Source organism: Grampus griseus (genome assembly GCF_964374135.1).
Source record: "Grampus griseus genome assembly, chromosome: 5".
Lineage (NCBI taxonomy): Eukaryota > Metazoa > Chordata > Mammalia > Artiodactyla > Delphinidae > Grampus > Grampus griseus.
Window position 1 is genome coordinate 75,769,395 of NC_138998.1, and position 20,256 is coordinate 75,789,650.

Below are 20,256 nucleotides of genomic sequence, written 5' to 3' on the forward strand. Positions count from 1 at the left end.
ATATGTATGTATATACACATACACTGATATACATTTCTATATCATTGAGCTGTGCCTTTCTTCTCAGCCTCACATTTTCTTCCTAAAAATGATTACTGTGGCCTTCATGGTCCATCACTAATTAAAATACGCAGTACGGGAGTTCGCTGATGGTCCAGTGTGAAGAGTCTGCCTTCCCATGCAGCGGACGCGGGTTCGATCCCTGATCGGGGAACTGGGATCCCACATGCTGCAGGTAAACTAATCCCGCGTGCCGGAACTACTGAGCTCGTGTGCCTCAACTAGAGAAGAGAAAACCCGCATGCCACAACTGGAGAGAAGTCTGCGCACCGCAATAAAAGATCCCGCGTGCCACCACTAAGACCTGACGCAGCCATAACAATAAATAAATAAATAAATAAAATAAAGTAAAATAAAATATGCAGTAATGAAACTGGGGTTCCAAAAGAGAAGGGGGCATATTTTGCTGCAATATTCATTAATGGTGATGGTTTTCTTTCCACGTGTTATTACCTTGTGGGTATCCCTTGTTTAGTCCCTTTGGTGGCAAAGTTTAGTCCTATAAAGACTGACAGTTATGTTTAGAGTCCCTTATGACTGGAAGGCACAGTTATTATCTTGCAGAAATGAAGCACAACTAATAATTCTTTGAAACAGTGGGCCCAGAGTAGAGATTGGTTGGGAAATCAGATATCCTAAGTAGTATAGGTTTATCAGTAACCTTGAAGCTCCCAAAGAATGACATATGGTTCTGCAGAAGGCAATGTACTATTAACTCATGGAACACTGACTGATCACCTGGTCAAACCCTCTACCTTCAAGAAACACAAATTCTACTTGAAGACTTATTTCTCTTCTTGAAAATCTCCATGGATAAACATTACATGACCTCAGTAAGAAGCGTTTATCTGAGCATTTCACAAATCCATCCTCGTCTTTTAATCCATGTTCTATTTCTGCCTCTTAATCAGTCATGAACATGAGTAATTCACTTTTAGTTCATAAAACTGAAAATAATAATTCACTCCTTAGCCTTCTTTCTTTAAAGTTTAAAATCCCTAATTTCCTTAATAATGTGCATTTCTTTAATCATGCTCATCCTTTTCTGAATTTTCTCATTTCTCCCCATTTTTGGGCAAGTGTATGTTTTTATTTCTTTGCATGCTATTAAAATGGGACATAATTATCTTAACAAAGGCAAAATGCATGAAAATATATTAAGAGGATTACTCTCTAGCCTATACATGTCACATGCCTTTCAATACAACCAAATATATTTCCTTTCTTCAATTATCACTTAAAGCCAGCTTGTAGTCGGCTATCACCCTCAAGGAGCTTCTATCTAGCTAATCACCTCCCCTTATTCTCCCCACCCATTATCTGTTTCCAACATCACCATCATGGCATCTTAGTAACTTGCATTCGATGAATAACCTCCCCCAAAGCATCTTCTGTTAAACAGTCAAATTACACTGTTTCAGCAAACTCAACACCAAAGTGCTAACATTTTTCAAAATGTCATTTTCAAAGTATTCATCTATTCAGTGAAAAAATGACATGTGAATTGTGGCTAGCATGGTTAGACATCTAGTTCTCAGATAAGGTGAAAAATGTATTTTCATAATTTTGTTTACAGCATAAGCTTCAAGATTTTGAGACTCATATTACCTAGTCATGAGTTTACTTACTGCTCTATTATAGCTAATTCAATTAATGAAGATATAATACAATATTAAATATTGAGTTTCCCTAAAGAAATAATAAAAGCATACCACTGAGAGCCTCCAAGAGGATGTATGTAAGCAAGTACATATACCAAAATAGTACACCTTTAGATAGAATGGAATGATCCAGCTTTTCTTCTATAGAGATGGCAACAGTAATATCAAGATCAGTGGACTACAGAAAGATTGCATTAGAAGGTTCTAGCAGTAGTAGCACTTATAACACAAGGGTTGAACAAAATTAATAGCTTTTAATTTATTATGTCAACAGTTATAATTAATGTGTATATTTTCAAACACTTTTCATGTAAATTCTTCTGATTTATAAAAAGTAATAATAGAAACACTAAGTTTGCTAGAAACTGGAAAAAGACTAGACATTTTCCTGATTAAAAAAAGAATGACTCTGGTAAAAAAAGAAACATGAATTTGCCATTACTGACTTTAAATATCAGCCTAAAGGTCTAGATGTGTCTATAATTAGATTTTGTAGTAAGTTCCCTTTCATGAAACCTTTTTTACTTAAAAGGAATTAGGTCAGATTTTTACAAAGGCAGTAAGAGTATCTATGACAGATTTATTCAAATTCCCCATTGTTCCATTAAAATATGCCCTTTTGCCTTCTTACAGCTAGTGCTGAATAACAGAGTGGCTAAGCTTCCTGACTATTATTGGCAATAAGTCATATCTATTGAGATTCAAAATAGAGACAAAATATACTTCATTCATTCATTCATTATTCAGGGCTTATGCTAGGTACTGGTGTGGGAGTTGGGGGTCAGAATTTAAAAGGCAAAAGTGCATGCTCCAAATTTTCAGACTGGTAGGGAGATAAGACATATACTCAAGTAACTATTAAGTGGTATCAGGAAAGAGAAAAAGAATACTATGATAATTCAGAGAAGGTATGTGAACAAATTTAGTCCTTAACCTAGTGTATTTGTAAGTTAAAAATGCATCTTTGTAGAGCAGAAACTAATAGAACAATGTAAAGCAATTATACTCCAATAAAGGTATTACAAAAACGCGCCTTTCAGGAGTTTCTAAGTGACATTAATAAACAGACTTACATTCGAAAACAGTAGAATTTATAAATTCAATGGTTAAGATGTCTACCTCAAACTCAACCTCCCAATTCTAGCCTTGATTTAATTTAGAATTCTGCTTTCCTTTCTGTCCAACATAATTATTTTTAAGGACAGAATGGGAAAACAGTCTTGACTGGGGTCAATTACATCAATTTTCTTTAAAGATTTAAAAAGACGCATAGTTTTCACAATAAATGCTGGAGAGGGTGTGGAGAAAAGGGAACCCTCTTGCACTGTTGGTGGGAATGTAAATTGATACAGCCACTATGGAGAACAGTATGGAGGTTCCTAAAAAACCAAAAATAGAACTACCATACGACCCAGCAATCCCACTACTGGGCATATACCCTGAGAAAACCCTAATTCAAAAGGAGTCATGGACCACAACGTTCATTGCAGCTCTATTTACAATAGCCCGGACATGGAAGCAACCTAAGTGTTCATCGACAGGTGCATGGATAAAGAAGATGTGGCACATATGTACAATGGAATATTACTCAGCCATAAAAAGAAATGAAATTGAGTTATTTGTAGTGAGGTGGATGGACCTAGATAGAGTCTGTCATACAGAGTGAAGTAAGTCAGAAAGAGAAAAACAAATACCATATGCTAACACATATATATGGAATCTAAAAAAAAAAAAAAAAAGGTTCTGAAGAACCTAGGGGCAGGACAGGAATAAAGACGCAGATGTAGAGAATGGACTTGAGGACACGGGAAGCGGGAAGGGTAAGCTGGGACGAAGTGAGAGAGTGGCATGGACTTATATATACTACCAAACGTAAAATAGATAGCTAGTGGGAAGCAGCCGCATAGCACAGGTATATCAGCTCAGTGCTTTGTGACCACCTACAAGGGTGGGAGGGAGACACAAGAGGGAGGAGATATGAGGATATGTGTATATGTATAGCTGATTCACTTTGTTATAAAGCAGAAAGTAACACACCATTGTAAAGCAATTATATTCCAATAAAGATGTTAAAAAATAAAATAAAAAGATGCATAGTTTTCAAATATATATATGTTTTCTGATTATAAAAGTAAAACAAACTCAGTGTTACAAATCCAGACAAAAAAGGAGGTAAGGGGCTTCCCTGGTGGCGCAGTGGTTGAGAGTCCGCCTGCCGATGCAGGGGATGCGGGTTTGTGCCCTGGTCCGGGAAGATCCCACATGCTGCGGAGCAGCTGGGCCCGTGAGCCATGGCCGCTGAGCCTGTGCATCCGGAGCCTGTGCTCCGCAACGGGAGAGGCCGCAACAGTGAGAGGCCCGCGTACCGCCAAAAAAAAAAAAAAAAAAAAAAGGAGGTAAAAAACTAAATCTCCTCCATCCAGAGATAAAACTGTTAATTTTATCAGGTTAAATAGAAAATACATGAAATTTAATGAACGTATTATCTTATAATGAATATTCTGCACTTAATTCAAGGGAACAAATCTGTTCATCATGTACTCACGACTATATTCTTGTGAAATCTAACATATGCATACATGTCATACAGTATCACAAAAATAATTTGAGTGTAATGCTATGAACAAACAGAGTTGTAAACTAAAACTGTTCCACTAGAATGTTGTACAGCTGCTAAAGTTGAAACTATACCAGAATAATAAAAAATTCTGGCTCAGGACACTCAACAAAATTGCTCAAAACCCTAATGAAGGAATGTTAGTATATTAAAAGTGCAAAGTATCCAAAGAAAGATTACTCTGGACAACTGGGATTTATAGGCAAAGCAATAAACACTGAAAAGAGGGAATCCCAGCAGGACGGTACAGAGCAGAGGTTTCCAAACCTTCCTTCTCAGCACCCTTTGTATCTCAGTAATTTTTTAGTGGTGCCTCGAGGCCAAAGGAAATAGCTAACAATTCTGTTAATTACATGGTTAGGTCCAAACAATTTAATAAATATATATATGTCCTAGCAATTTAGTGGCCATTAAAAAATACTCATATATTGAAAGAAATAGATTTTTACTTCATTCTTAAACAACCACAATTACTTACTAATGGGATGTGTACATCTGACAGGCACTACACAAATTCTCAAATCTTGTAATCAGAATGGCACTGCCACTCTCATTTCCTGTTCCACACTTATTACTGTGCGGAATGATGTCCCCTCCTTCCCACAAAAGATATTCATGTGTGAATTCCTGGAAACTGTGAATATGTTTCCATACACGGCAAAAAGGATTAAGGCTGCAGATGGAATTAAGGTTGCTAATCAGCTGATTTTAAGATTGGGAGACTATCCTGGATTACCTGGGAAGACCCCACGTAATCACAAGGATCCTTAAAAGAAGAAGAAGGAGGCAGAATATGAAGTTCAGAGGAAGATGTTACCTTGGAAGGAAGGAACAATGCAATATGAGATGCAATATGAGAAGGACTTGACCTGCTGTTGCCAGCTTTACAGATGGATGAAGGGAGCCACGAGCCACGGAACGTGGACAGCCTCTAGAAGATAGAGAAGGCAAGGAAACAAATTCTTCCCTAGTGTCTGCCCACATTTTGATTTTAGCCTCGGGAGACTCGAGTTGGACTTCTAACTTACAGAAATATACGATAATAAATTGGTGGTTTTTTAAGCCACTATGTTTGTGGTAGCTTATTAACAGCAGCCATAGAAAGACTAATATAGACCCTCAAATGATACTAATAACAATTAAAAACAACTGCAGCTATAAATGTTTCAGGTCAATTAGATGAGCTAATAATAAGTAAACTGCCTATATTATACTCCTTGGCTAGCCTCACCAAGAAAAAAAGAGAGCAGACTCAAATAAATAAAATGAGAAATGAAAGAGATGATACAACTGATACCACAGAAACACAAAGGACAAGAGACTACTATGATATAATTATATGCCAACAAAATAGACAACCTAGAAGAAATGTATAAATTTCTAGAAATATACAACCTACAAAGCCTGAATTGCAATGAAATAGAAAACTTGTACAGATCAGTTAGTAGGAGGAGATTGGATCAGTAATCAAAAACCTCTCAACAAAGAAAGGTCCATGACCAAAAGCCTCCACTGGTGAATTCTACCAAACTTTCAGAGGTGAACTAATACCAATCCTTTTCAAACTCTTCCAGAAAACATAAGAGGGGGAAACTTCCAAATACATTTTACAAGGCCAGCATTATCCTGATACCAAAACCAGATAAGGATGCCACAAAAAAAGAAAATTACAGGCCAATATCCCTGATGAATACAGATGCAAAAATCCTTAACAAAATAGCAAACCAAATTCAACAATACATTAAAAGGATCATATACCATGATCAAGTGAGATTTATTCCAGGGACTCAAGGCTGGTTCAACATCTGCAAATCAGTCAATGTGATACACCACATTAACAAAATGAAGGAATAAAAATCATGTGATCATCCCAATAGACAGAAAAAAAGCATTTGACAAAATTCAACACCCATTTATGATAAAAATGCTCAACACAGCAGGTAAAAAGGGAATGTATCTCAACGTAATAAAGGCCATACATGACAAGATTACAGTTAACATTATACTCAATGGTAAAAAGCTGAAAGCTTTTCCTCTAAGATCAGGAACAAGACAAGGATAATCACTCTCCCCACTTTTATTCAACGTGATATTCGGAAGTCCTAGTCACAGCAATTGGGCAAGAAAAAAAAAGGTATCTAAACTGGGAAGAAGCAAAACTGACACTATGCAGATGACATATTATATACAGAAAATCCTAAAGACTCCATCAAAAACTGTTGGGGGCTTCCCTGGTGGAGCAGTGGTTGAGAATCTGCCTGCTAATGCAGGGGACACAGGTTCGAGCCCTGGTCTGGGAGGATCCCACATGCCGCGGAGCAACTAGGCCCGTGAGCCACAACTACTGAGCCTGCGCGTCTGGAGCCTGTGCTCCGCAATAAGAGAGGCCGCGATAGTCAGAGGCCCGCGCACTGCAATGAAGAGTGGCCTCCGCTTGCCACAACTAGAGAAAGCCCTCGCACAGAAACGAAGACCCAACACAGCAAAAATAAATAAATTAATTAATAAAACAAAGGACTAGTCTTAAAAAAAAAAGTTTAAAGGCCATTTGTTATCCTTTAAAAAGAAAAACTTGGAACTAATAAATTCAGTAAAATTGTAGGCTACAAAATCAACAGAAAAAGCTTGCATTTCTCTACACTAGTAATGAACTATCTGAAAGAGAAATGAAGAAAAAATCCCATTTACAATTATATCAAAATAATAAAATACCTAGGAATAAAATTAACCAAGGAGGTGAAAGATCTGTATATTGAAAACTTAAAGACATTAATTAAAGAAACTGAAGAAGACAAAAATAAATGGAAAGATATTCTGTGCTCATAGATTGGAAGAATTACTATTGTTAAAATGTCCATACTACCCAAAGCAATCCCTATCAAAATTCCAATGGCATTTTTCACAGAAATAGAACAAACAATCCCCAAATTTGTGTGGAACCACAAAAGACCCTGGATAGCTAAAGCAACCTTGAGAAAGAAGAACAAAGCTGGAGGCATCACATGCCCTGATTTCAAACAATATTACAAAGCTATAGTAATTAATATAGTATAGTATTGGCATAAAAACTGAGACATAGATCAATGGAACAGAACAGAGAGCCCAGAAATAAACCTACACACTTATGGTCAATTAATTTACAACAAAAAAGCCAGGACTATGCAATGGGGAAAGGACAGACTCTTCAATAAATGATATTAGGAAAACTGGACAACCACATGCAAAAGAATGAACTTGGACCACTATCTTACACCATATGCAAAAATTAACACAAAATTGATCAGAGACTTGAATGTAAGACCTGAAACCATAAAACTCCTAGAATAAAATATAGGCAGTAAGTTCCTTGACATAGGTCTTGGCAATAATTTTTTGAATCTGACACCAAAAGCGAAAGAACAAAAGTGAAAATGAACAACTGGGACTACATCAAACTAAAGAGCTTCTGCACAGCAAAGGAAACCATCAACAAATGAAAACGCAACCTACTGAATGGGAGAAAATTGCAAACCATATATCTGATAAGGGGTTAATATCCAAAATATACAAAGAACTCATACAATTCAGTACCAAAAAGCAAACAATGCAATTAAAAAATGGGCAGAAGATCTGAATACTCATTTTTCCAAAGAAGACATACAGATGGCCAACAGACACATAAAAGAAGTTCAATATCATTAATCATCAGGGAAACACAAATCAAAATCACAACGAGATATTACCTCACACCTGTCAGAATGGCTATTATCAATAAGACAAGAAATAACAAGTGTTGGCATGGATGTGGAGAAAAGGGAACCCCTCCTACACTGTTGGTGGGAATGTAAATTGATACAGCCACTATGGAAAACAGTACGAAGGTTCCTCAAAAGACTAAAAATAGAGCTACCATATGATCCAGCAATTCCATTTCTTATCTGAAGGAATTGAAATCACTATCTCAAAAAGATATCTACACACCCCCCTTGTTCACTGCAGCATTATTTACAATAGCAAAGATATGGAAACAACCTAAGTGTCCATCAATGGACGAATGGATAAAGAAATTGTGGAATATATATGCAATAGAATATTACTCAGCCATAAAGAATGAAATCTTGCTATTTGTGACATGTTTAGATCTTGAGGATATTATGCTAAGTGAAGTAAGTCAGACAGAGAAAGACAAATATTGTATGATCTCTCTTATATATGGAATCAAAAACAAACAAACAAAAAAACCCAACAAACCAAGCTCACAGAAACAGAGAACAGACTGGTGGTTGCAAGAAGTGGGTGGGGCGGTAGGAGAAATGGTGAACTGTTTGGTTTTTGTTTTTAGCTTAAATAAACTGAATAAAATTTTTTTAAAAAGGCTAAATAGAAAATAAACCTATAGGTGCTCATTCAAAGAATTTTACTGGTGTGTACTTGAAACATCATAGCTTTTTGCCTCTGTTCATGTTCATTTTCCTTCCTGTTTAACAATCATGTAATGGCTATAAACCAGATAAAAAATACTTGTATTATGCTCTGATATGATTTTTAAAAGAATATAAGCTTTTCCATGCTATATAAGCTTAGGCTAAAGATTATACATTTCCATATGCAAAATCCAATGGAAATGTTTTTAGTTATTTCTTGAGCTCTTTTTAGATGGGATGATGGTCTGATGGCTAGACAAGGGAGACCTTTTTGTATATTTAACAATTACTTATGGAAAAAGTCCTACTGTCAGTGTGTATATACTTCTATAAACTGAAACTATTTATTCAAAGTTCAAAACAGTCTGTGTTCACCTGTGGTTAAAGGCAGGTGTGTGATGCTGTTCAAACAGGTCAGGGTGAACCACGTGGATGACAGTGTAGCCCCAGAAAACAGGAGGAGAAGAATTAGTTTCAGCATACCCCTGATAAAATCTGCAAACCTGAAAAGAAACAATGTTCTATTAATGCTAGCTGGATTTTTAAAATACCATTTACATCAATGACACGTTTTCATTAAACAATAATTTCCTGAAAAAATTTCAATGCTTTTAAATGCAAGTTTTTTGATTTTTTTAAACCAATACATTTTATGTGTTTGTGTGTGTGTGATAAATGTTGCTTCGTGATAAATGCGCTCTTTTTTCTCTTACAAAACACATAAAATGTGATCTCTGTTCTGGATCTGTAAGTTACAGGATGGATTCTGAGTTTTAAATTGCCACTTTACTTTCTTTATATATTTTTCTATAATTTCCAAACATCCTATAACGAGCACATATTGTCCTAGTTTTAGAAAACAGGCTAACTTGTTGATGTAAACTTGCAAAGATGGCTCTCCCAAAATTCAAACTCGCCTAGAGAACCAATACAAATGGTTACACAAGAGCCTTTGGGGTCCTATACAATCTGGTCTCTGCCTCCACTTTCCCTTTGTCTTATTATTCTCCAGCTGCACAGCCCTGTTTCTGTTTCTCCTACATGCTAAGGTTGTTTCCCACTGCAACAGTAGCTTCTGCACCTGTCCTGGAATGCTGGTACCCCCAGATCCTCATATGACTTACTCCTGCTTATTGTTCAGGTCATTTGGGTCTCAGTTCAGGCAGGCTCTCCATGCTTGTGGAGGAAGCCCTCCCCATCCCAACTCCACACTCTATTTTCTCTATAGCATTTAACTCTATTGGAATTTCTCTTGTTTTTGCATTTATTGTTTGTCTTCCCTATCAGACTATAAGCTTTGTAAGAGCAAAAACCTAGCTCTAGAATAGTGAATTTATTCTACAAAATTTGTGTATAATGTTTCACAGCATTTTAAGTTCTCAAAAATCCTGCTTTGTCTTGAATTAACATGAAACTCCTGGTTGAGATGCTTATCGTTTAGTAATGACCAAAAAGTTTTCCATTTGCCAACTGTTTTTCCTCATCTACTGATGAACCGTTGATTATATAAGCACAATCCTCTTGCTGTGCCTGTACACAGCTTACTCTGTCCTTCAGAATTGTTCCTATTGTAGAAAAACTGATCCCATCCCAAATACAACATATACCATGTTTTCTCTGTTTTTTAAATTGATTTTAATTTCTACTGTAATTATATGACTTGCAATACTATCTTTCATTTTGCACTTATTTAATGTGATGTGGCTAATCATGTTTGTAAAGTGTTATCTAGACTAAAACGACTTCCTATGAGAGCTGATGCCACCTTTTGGTGGGAAAAATGGATGCACCTTTGCCTAGTGACTTTGGTTAGCTCTCTGTTATGAAAGTTCACAAACAGAAAATTCTTATGTACTCTGAAAAAGGTTCCACAGCTTGATGGAAATGCCCCTCAAGAAAATCCAAATGCTTTGTTATAATTCCATGCTCACCACTTTTCTGATTTATATTTTGCTATGCTGCATGAACTTACTTGTCAGATGGGCAGATGGCCAGGTATGAGAGAATAAAACAGTTTTCTGGTACAATCAGAATTGAGTGAAGTTGAACAGTGAGTAAGTTTTCCAGGGCCTGATCACACAAGAATAAACTGACTACTCTGGTCTACCAATTTTAGATACCTAGTCCTTTCAAATGGGCTTATACCATCAAAGTGTACAGTTAGGACAAAAGTATTACATTTAGTAGTAACCTTTAGTAATATAATCACAAAAAAAACCACCCAAAGCACTCATATCTATAAGGAGATTCTGTTCTAGGGATCCCAAAAAGGCTGTTTTGAATATAATCTAAAAATTGATTTTAGGCTTAGGAGATACCTACAATTGATTTTGGATCCCAGAGTAAGGGCAGTACTTTTTAGAACTGCCATTTCAACAATTTAAAAACAGAAACGTCCTCATTCTAACTTTTCCATATAGTTAAAATTAAGGGTTTGTAGAACAAGATGAAGAGAAAGGAGCATTTGAGATGTCATTTCTGATACATAATGTGTCCCTCTTTGACCTATGTGGTGCTCAGAAAAGGATTTGGTAAATGATGACTTGCTATCATTGGCTTGGAGATTTAATTAGAAAAATTAGATATGGTTCTTATCAAATGTGATAGGTCAATGTATTCTAGTATCAGTGTAGTGATTTCCTACAAATAGCTATGCTCCTATTCTTTAGCTTTTCGATTTTATCCTCATATTTTTCTAACTTATAAAAACCTCAGATAAAGTGATTTAGAAATTACAGTGACAATTTACTCTTTCATTAGCCCAGAAACACTAGGCAAACTGTAAGGTTTAGATATAATATTATCCTGTGTCAACTGTGTTTAAATATTTAGATAGCAAGGTGCTTCACATATCTTATTTGATCTCCCCAAACATGTAATTAGATTCTCCCAATTCTTGCTAAAGTTGACTGTCCAATTTTGTTTTTGATTAAACAGGGTAAAATGATTTGGAAAGTGAAAGAATATTATCTCACTGGAAACACCAAGAGTAGTTTTATAGGCAGTTACCTACATGAGTGACATTTTCATTCTTTTCTTTTTTCAGAATAAATGAGGCTTTTTCCTTCTTCTGTCTCATTCTAAAAATGTGTTGTCATAATGGTTAAAATCAGAGAGAGTTTGATGAAACTCTAAGTCTTTATGGACATTTTTCGTCAAAATGTGGTAACTATAGAGTCATACCTGCCAAAAGTGACCAGAAATAAATATCTGCTAATCAGGATACTGACTTTTCATGGAAAGTTCTAGAGATGCTCTTATGAATGATTCCTTTCAATTCTCTTCTAATCTCAAAAACTATCAATTTGCCTTTATTATTGTATACTCTTCCCCATTTGTAGATGTTGCTCTCTAATAATATGGAGAAAGTCAGCTTAATTATACTGGAAATACATCTCTAGTCTCCAAAAACATTTTAGGATGGACTACTCCTGTGAAGGTTTCTTGTAGCAGCAAATTCTATCTACTGCATGTGAATTTTCTTACAGCCTGAACAAGTGCCCTTATCTGACTTTTGCCTGTTTTACTTTTCCTTCAATTTTAATGTTTATCTAGGGGAGTGGAGTCTCCCTTTGGGCTTTTTTTGGTTCTGCCCACTAACATGTTTAACGTAAAATATTCTCACCTTGCCATAGCTATTCCAACAACACAGCCTCCAACTATGGACCAAAATCCAATCCAGCCAGCATCTACCTGTTAAGAAAGTGGAAGACATATTTAATACAAGATTATCATATTGAAGTTTAGAAGGCATGGAAAACAATCCTCTATAATCAGTATGTTAATAGCTAAATGGCAGCAAATCTAGGAAACACTATTTAAGAAAATGAATCAGATGAAAGGATTCATGTGTGACTAATTAATACAAACTTACCTAAATAAATACATCATTGATTAACTTTTTATTGGAATATTTAAATCAACAAAATACTCAGTGTCACAAACAGATATTTTTCAAATGTGTTCTACATGCCAGGCATTGTACCAGGAACTCTTAAGAAAACAGGCAAAGGAGAAAAGATGGTCACTGACCTAAAAAGCTTAAATACAGCCAAGATACAGGAAACTACTAGGCAATAATTAAGTGCTAAAATGTCTGGCACAAGTAAAAATGTATTAAGAGAAACACAGAAGAGTATGGGAAAGAGAGGGTTGGGGGGCGGGGAGAGAGAGAATATGGGTGCAGCACCTGGTGAAACTAGACAGAGAAAGAATTTGAGCTGGATTTCAAATGGATAGCTCGCTCCACTCTTGAAGAAAACATTTCCAGCCCTGCCATTTACTAGCTTTGTGACTTTGGGCAAATTATGTCGTCTTACCTATAAAATGGACTAAATGAGAGAATCTGCATATAGAACTTCGATCATCAGTCGACATACAGGAAGTGCTCAATAAAGGTTAGAGCTGTTATGCTTACTTGATGATGTTTCTCTATCATCTAATGTCTTGTCTCTTTCCTACCTTCATGGACAAACTTATTCAGAGCAATCTACAAATGCTGCCCATATTTCCTAATCACTCATGTATCTCTCTTTTTTTTATTATTCAAACAGAAAGTCACAAAAATTATAATCATCCTCATCAGTTCACTCAGTCCCATGTAATTAATTTTTTTTTCATCTTGATCTTTTGTTAGCACTTTTATGAATTCATCAGTTTTCCATTAGAGTTCTGAAAATGCTTATTCATTCAGTTCAGCAGTACAGTCAGTTACCAGAAACCTGTACTTGTCAGAGTCTTTTTCTTTAACTCTTACTATGACTTGGCTTCTATCTCAACTACACCCCAAGTCTCAGTTTCCAGTAGAATGGGGATAGTAAGGATTTTTCTGAGAATTAAATAAGTTAATAAATGCAAAGTGCTGAAGACCTGTTAGCTGTCAATACCTGACATTCCGTGTGTCCCTAACAATATCGGCGCATTCTGTCTCCTCTTTCCCCTTCCCCCAGCCATCACACTTGCTTACTATCTTATTTCTTACTTCTGGACTCCTGTAATAGCAATATTTTTGCCCACTATTGCCAGAATAATTATCCCAATCATTCCACTCCCCTGGTCAGAAACAGTTACTGGCTTTCCTTGCAGTTATAGGGCAAAGTCCTAACTTGACCTGGCACTTGAGAGCTGCCCAAACTAAATTCTACCTTTTATTATTTTTCTACTCATATTTTTCATTACAGCTGTGATAGAGCTTGTCAGCTGTCCACCAAGATGTGTTATATCTTATTCTACCAGGGTACTTAGTTAGATTACATGTCTTAGCCCCTACTCAGCTACATGTGACCACATGACTAAGTTCTCATTAATGGAAGGGGAAAAAGTGAGGTGTGTCACCTCTAGGCTAGAACCTGGAAAACAGCTATATACCCCCTCCATGCTTTCTTTCCCTTTCTGCCAGCTGGAATCTGGATGGTCATCCCGCTTCACCCATGCATATAATGACAAGGTCCTAGGAGACAGAAGACCTGCAAAGTGGAAGCAACCTAGGTCTTAAATCAGTGTGAGGAAAAGAGTAGTCGCAACTGTGAACAACTGTCCTAGATTATTATGCAAACTGTCCTAGATTGCTATATGAATGAGAAACGAATTTCTTCTTAAGTCTCAGAATTTGGGGATTCTTAGTCTACTCTAAGTAATACAATAACTTTATACAAATCTTCTTGCTCTACCAGTGTCTGGTTGCAGAAGCAAAGATAAATGCTCTCTGGAGAAAGATAACACCAGAAACTTAAATTATCTCTACATTTTTTTCATACTACTGGCATGAAGGGCAAGAGAATTCTCTGTTCTTCAGAATGCCCCTCTCCTTGTATTTAGCATCCATTAATACTATGGATTAAGGTCCATTAATACTATGAGACCCCCACAAACATTCTCATCTAACCCCTAGGTCAGTGGGGTCCTGCATTAGGTGAAAAACCACTGTGTATCTGACTGTACTAGCCCTGGTCCTTTCAGGCCATTTTGTGCTTTTCTCCTTCCCCTGTTCATGACATTTGCTTTAGTTAATAACATTCTACCCAACAATTAATTTAATTTTTTCTTTGCTTGAATTTAATTAATTAATTGGGGGGAGCAGCACCTTCATTTGTCCACCAACACAGAAGCTCTGCTTTTAATTTTTAATTCCATTTTATTTAATACCTGGTATGATTCACGGTCTCTGTATCTCTCAGAGTTTGTACAAAGAGACATACTTGGAAGGGCTTCTCAGGGTTTATAACATGAAACATAAGATGTGTAAAATCAGCATCATCTAAATGGGTGCTACACTTTCCTTCTTGAAACTGAGCATGCTTGGAATACCTGCCATCCAGAAAAATAGGTTAGGAAACTAAAAGAAGGCTTTCTTCTTATAGTAAAGGCACACTAGGTAATTTGGATTAATATTCTGGTTGAAAAAGCAGAAAATCTGGGGTGGAAAATCTATCTGAAGGTGGCAGAGAACCAAGAAGGTAATCCAGAATTCTGGAACCATGATATAGGATGAGAAGGAAGCCCAGAGGAGCAAGCCTGATATGGGGGGACACTTTTCCTCAGGGGTATGTCTGCTGATTTCAGAAAAGGTAGCTAAGGGGCTAAAAAGTTATTGACAGCCTCATGGATCTAGGAAGAAAAAAATACGAGTTCGAGGCCTGCTCTAAGGTGGTTGGCCTTGTAGAAAACCCCAGACTTTAGCTGGGAACTCTGAGAGTTATACCTAAGAGCAGTGTAAATTAGAAATGGAACTGTGGAAGGAAGGGAGGGAGGGAGGGAGGAAGGAAGGAAGGAAGGGAGGGAGGGAGGAAGGGAGGGAGGAAGGAAGGAAGAAATGGAACTGTATTCTGAGGGACTAAAACCCAGCTTTAAATGATCTCAATTCTTGAAACTAGATTAAGTATCCCTAGACTCCTAAGAAAAAACATAAGTTCTTTCTGGAGGAAAAGAACATCATTTGAAGCTTAAATTATCTCTACAACTTTTAATATACTATGTTGAGCACTCAGTCAAAAATAACTGAACACATAAGGAAATAAGAAAACATGAATGAATATCACAAATATAAAGAGACACACAGGGATCCAGATAAAGGGGTTAGGAGATACAGACTTTAAATAACTATTTTTAATAGTTCAAAAAAATAAAATACAAGATCAAGCATTTCCACAGAAATTTGGAAGCTATGAAAAAGCATCAAATAAAAATTTTATAACTTAAGAATATAATAATTGAAATTAATAACTCACAGATGAGTTTAACAGCATATTAGATAGAGCTGAAAACTGAAATAGTGAGTTGGAAGAGAGGCTAGGTAAAATATCCAGTTTGAAGCAGAGAAAGGCAGAAGGATAGAAAATTCAGAACAGAGAGTAAGAGACATAGGACAGACAGTGTGAAAATATAACATATACGGTTAGAGTTACTGAAGGAGAGAGAAATAGAGAAAACGGAGCATGAGCTTCAAAGGGATATTGGCTAAGAATTTTCTGAAACTGGTGAGAGACATCAAGCCACAGATTCAAGAAGTCCTACAAACCTCAAGCAGAATAAATGTATTTTTTTTCCATTTTGAATTACTTTTTATTTATTTTTATTTTTCAAACTGAAGTATAGCTGATTTACAGTATTATATGAGTTTCAGGTATACAGCATAGTGATTCAGTATTTTTACAGATTATATTCCACTAAAAGTTATTACAAAATAATGGCTCTAATTCCCTGTGCTATAAAATATATCCTTGTTGTTTATCTATTTTATACATAGTAGTTTGCATTTCTTAGTCCCATACCCCTAATTTGGCCTCTCTCCACTTCCCTCTTCCTTTTGGTAACCACTAGTTTGTTTTCTATATCTGTGAGTCTGTTTCTGTTTTGTATATACATTCATTTGTATTATTTTTTAGATTCCACATATAAGTGGTATCATACAGTATTTGTCTTTGTCTGACTTATTTCACTAAGCATAATATTCTCTAGGTCTATCCATGTTGCTGCAAATGGCAGAATTTCATTTTCTTTTATGGCTGAGTAATATCCCATTGTGTGTATATATATATATATATATATATCACATCTTCTTTATCCATTCAGCATAAAATTTTAAAAACTTGCCACCTAGTTAAGCTGCTGAAACCAAAGACAAAGAGACAAAGAGAAAATCTTAAATGCAGCAAGCTTTTAAATTTGAGAGCTGACTTCTTGGTTGAAACAATGGAGGCCAGAAGAAGATGGTATTTTCAAATAAACAAAAGAAAATAAATGCTAACCAAGAATTCTATATGCAATACAAAATAATCTTTAAAAACAAAGGTCAAATGAAGACATTTTCAGACCAAAGTAAAAAAACAAACCCCAAACAAGAGAATTTGTTGTAAGCTGACCTACATAAAATACACATACACACACGCACATGCACACACACACAGACACCACACACACACTGACTCTCTCTCTCTCTCTCTCTCTCTCAAGGATGCTCTTTAGACAGAAGAAAAATGATCACAGATGGAAGACTGAAGATTAAGGAAAGAATGAAGAGCAACAAAATGGAAATATGAGAGTGAATCTAAATGAATATTGACTATAAAATAACAATAAAAATGTGTCTTGGGCAGTTTAAAATATATGACAATAATAGCACAAAGTATGGTAGAGGCTTAAATGGAGTGAAAGGGTTCTAAGGACCTTGGACAGTCCTGGAAGAGGTAAAAGTTCTAATTTATAATAGATGTTAATAAGTGAAGTGTACATTCTGTACTTTCTAGGGTAACCACCAAATAGTAAAAGAGACTATAACTACCAAGCTAATAAAGGAGGAAAAAAGAGTAGTAAAAAATCCTTAATCCAGAAGAAGGTAAGAAGGAAGAGAAAAAGGATAGACTGGACTGGAAAAAAATAAAAACCAATAGTAAGGTGGTAGATCTAGACTCAAATTTATCAATAATTACATTAACTGCAAATGGACTAAATATTCCAATTAAAACACAAAGATTATCAGACTGAATTAAAGAAAAAATGATATCCTACTTATAAGAGGTGTACCTAAAGAAAGTTTGAAAGTAAAAAAATGCAAAAAGATATACCATGCCAACACAAATGAAGAGAAAGCTGGTGCAACTAATAGGCTTTAAGGCAAAAAAGCATTACCAGAAAAAAAAGAAAAACTTCCTACGGATGAAAGGTTCAATTCATTAGTCGATACTACAATTCTAGATTTATGCGCACCTAATTACACAGTCTTAAAATATATAAAGAAAATATTGACAGAAATAAAAGGGAGAAATAGACAAATTTAAAATAATTGTGTAGGATCTTAACACACCTCTCTCAGTAACTGATAGAACAAGCTGACAAAAATGAGTAAGGGATAGAAGATACGAAACACACAATTAACAGAATTGATCTAGTTGACATATATATAACACTACACTCAAGAATTATAGAAAATAGTTCACCAAAAATTGGGTCAACAAATTTGAAAATACTGAAATCATAGTACATCCTTATGACCACATTTATGCAATTTAGCTAGGACTTAAGAAAAAAAGAACTAGAGGATCTTCCACAGTTTGTAGATTAAGAAATGTCCTTCTAAATAACTCTGGAAACTAGAAAATATCTTAAATTCAATAATAATGAAAATCCAGAATGTATGGAATGCAGCTAAATCTGTGTTTAAAAGGACATAAATAGCCTTAAAGTGCATGTATTAGGGAAGAAAAGCTAAAAATCAAGGATGTAAGCATTCATATTAAAAAGTTAGAAAAATGAAAGCAAAGTGACATCACTCAAGAAAACAGACTAGAAAAAAAGTAAGATAAAATCAAAAACTGATGAAATAAAAAATAAACTTTCATTAAAGAGCTACTGTTGAAATTATTCAAGGAAAAATATGAGAAAGAAGATACAGAAAATCAATATCTGGAATGATACAATGACTTACCTTGGAGACCTAATAATATCATACAATGAAGAACTTAATACCATAAATTTGAAAACTGAGATGGAGTGGACAAATTCTAGAAAGGTATAATTTCTTAAACTGACACAATAATAAGTAGAAAATCTGAATAATTTTATAACTATTAAAGAAACTGAATTCATATCACAAAGAAAACTAGATGGCTTCATCAGCGAATTCGACCAAATATTTAGGGAAAAACAAAAGCCCCAAACCACTAAACTTACACAAACTCTTCCAATAATAGAAAAAGAGGAAACACTTCAGAAGTTGCTTTATGAGACTAGCAAAACCTTGACACTAAAATTGAAATGGCAGTAAAGATGCTCAACATCACTAATTATTAGAGAAATGCAAATCAAAACTACAATGAGGTATCACCTCACACCGGTCAGAATGGCCATCATCAAAAAATCTAGAAACAATAAATGCTGGAGAGGGTGTGGAGAAAAGGGAACACTCCTGCACTGTTTGTGGGAACGTAAACTGATACAGCCACTATGGAGAACAGTATGGAGGTTCCTTAAAAAACTAAAAGTAGAACTACCATATGACCCAGCAATCCCACTACTGAGCATATATCCAGAGAAAACCATAATTCAAAAAGAGTCATGTACCACAATGTTCATTGCAGCACTATTGACAACAGCCAGGACATGGAAGCAACCTAAATGTCCACTGACAGATGAATGAATAAAGAAGATGTGGCACATATATACAATGGAAAATTACTCAGCCATAAAAAGAAACAAAATTGAGTTATTTGTAGTGAGATGGATGGACCTATAGTCTGTCATACAGAGTGAATTAAGTCTGAAAGAGAAAAACAAATACTGTATGCTAACACATATATATGGAAATCTAAAAAAAAGAAAAGGTACTGATGAACCTAGTGGCAGGGCAGGAATAAAGATGCAGACATACAGAATGGACTTGAGGACACGGGGAGGGGGAGGCAGAGGGGGAGAGAGAAGCTGGGGCGAAGTGAGAGTAGCATCGACATATATACACTACCGGATGTAAAACAGATAGCTAGTGGGAAGTAGCAGCATAGCACAGGGAGATCAGCCCAGTGCTTTGCAATGACTTAGAGAGGTGGGATAGGGAGGGTGGGAGGGAGGCTCAAGAGGGAGGGGATATGGGGATATATGTATGTAATGGGGATATATGTATGTATATGGCTGATTCACTTTGTTGTACAACAGAAACTAACGACAGTATTGTGAAGCAATTATACTTCAATAAAGATTTTAAAAAATTGAAATGGCAGGACAAGATAAAAAAAATGATAGACTAATCTCATTCATGAACCTAACTGCAAAAAATCCTAAACAAAATGTAAGCAAACTGAATTCAGTGATATATAAAAAGTATAATAAATCACTGACAAAATGCATTTAGTACAGGAATGCAAGGTAGTTTAACATTTTATAATCAACAAATGTAATTCACCAAATTAGCAGTTTAAAAGAGAAAAACATATGATCATCTCAATGTTGAATTTTATTAAATGTATTTTTCTCCATCTATTTGTCATTAGTAACAACCGATATGAGATGTATGCAGAGAGGCCAA

At 35.6% G+C, this 20,256-nt stretch overlaps 1 protein-coding gene across 1 annotated transcript in view; it reads right to left on the minus strand.

The window, feature by feature from the left end:
* Positions 1–20,256, minus strand: part of SLC49A4 (solute carrier family 49 member 4) — a 91,646-nt gene that overhangs the window by 20,344 nt on the left and 51,046 nt on the right. The window contains exons 6-7 of the mRNA XM_082654518.1: positions 12,367–12,434; positions 9,117–9,244 (exon numbers count right to left, since the gene is read on the minus strand). Of these exons, the coding sequence (XP_082510644.1) occupies positions 9,117–9,244; positions 12,367–12,434 (196 nt within the window). The remainder of the gene's footprint in view (positions 1–9,116; positions 9,245–12,366; positions 12,435–20,256) is intronic.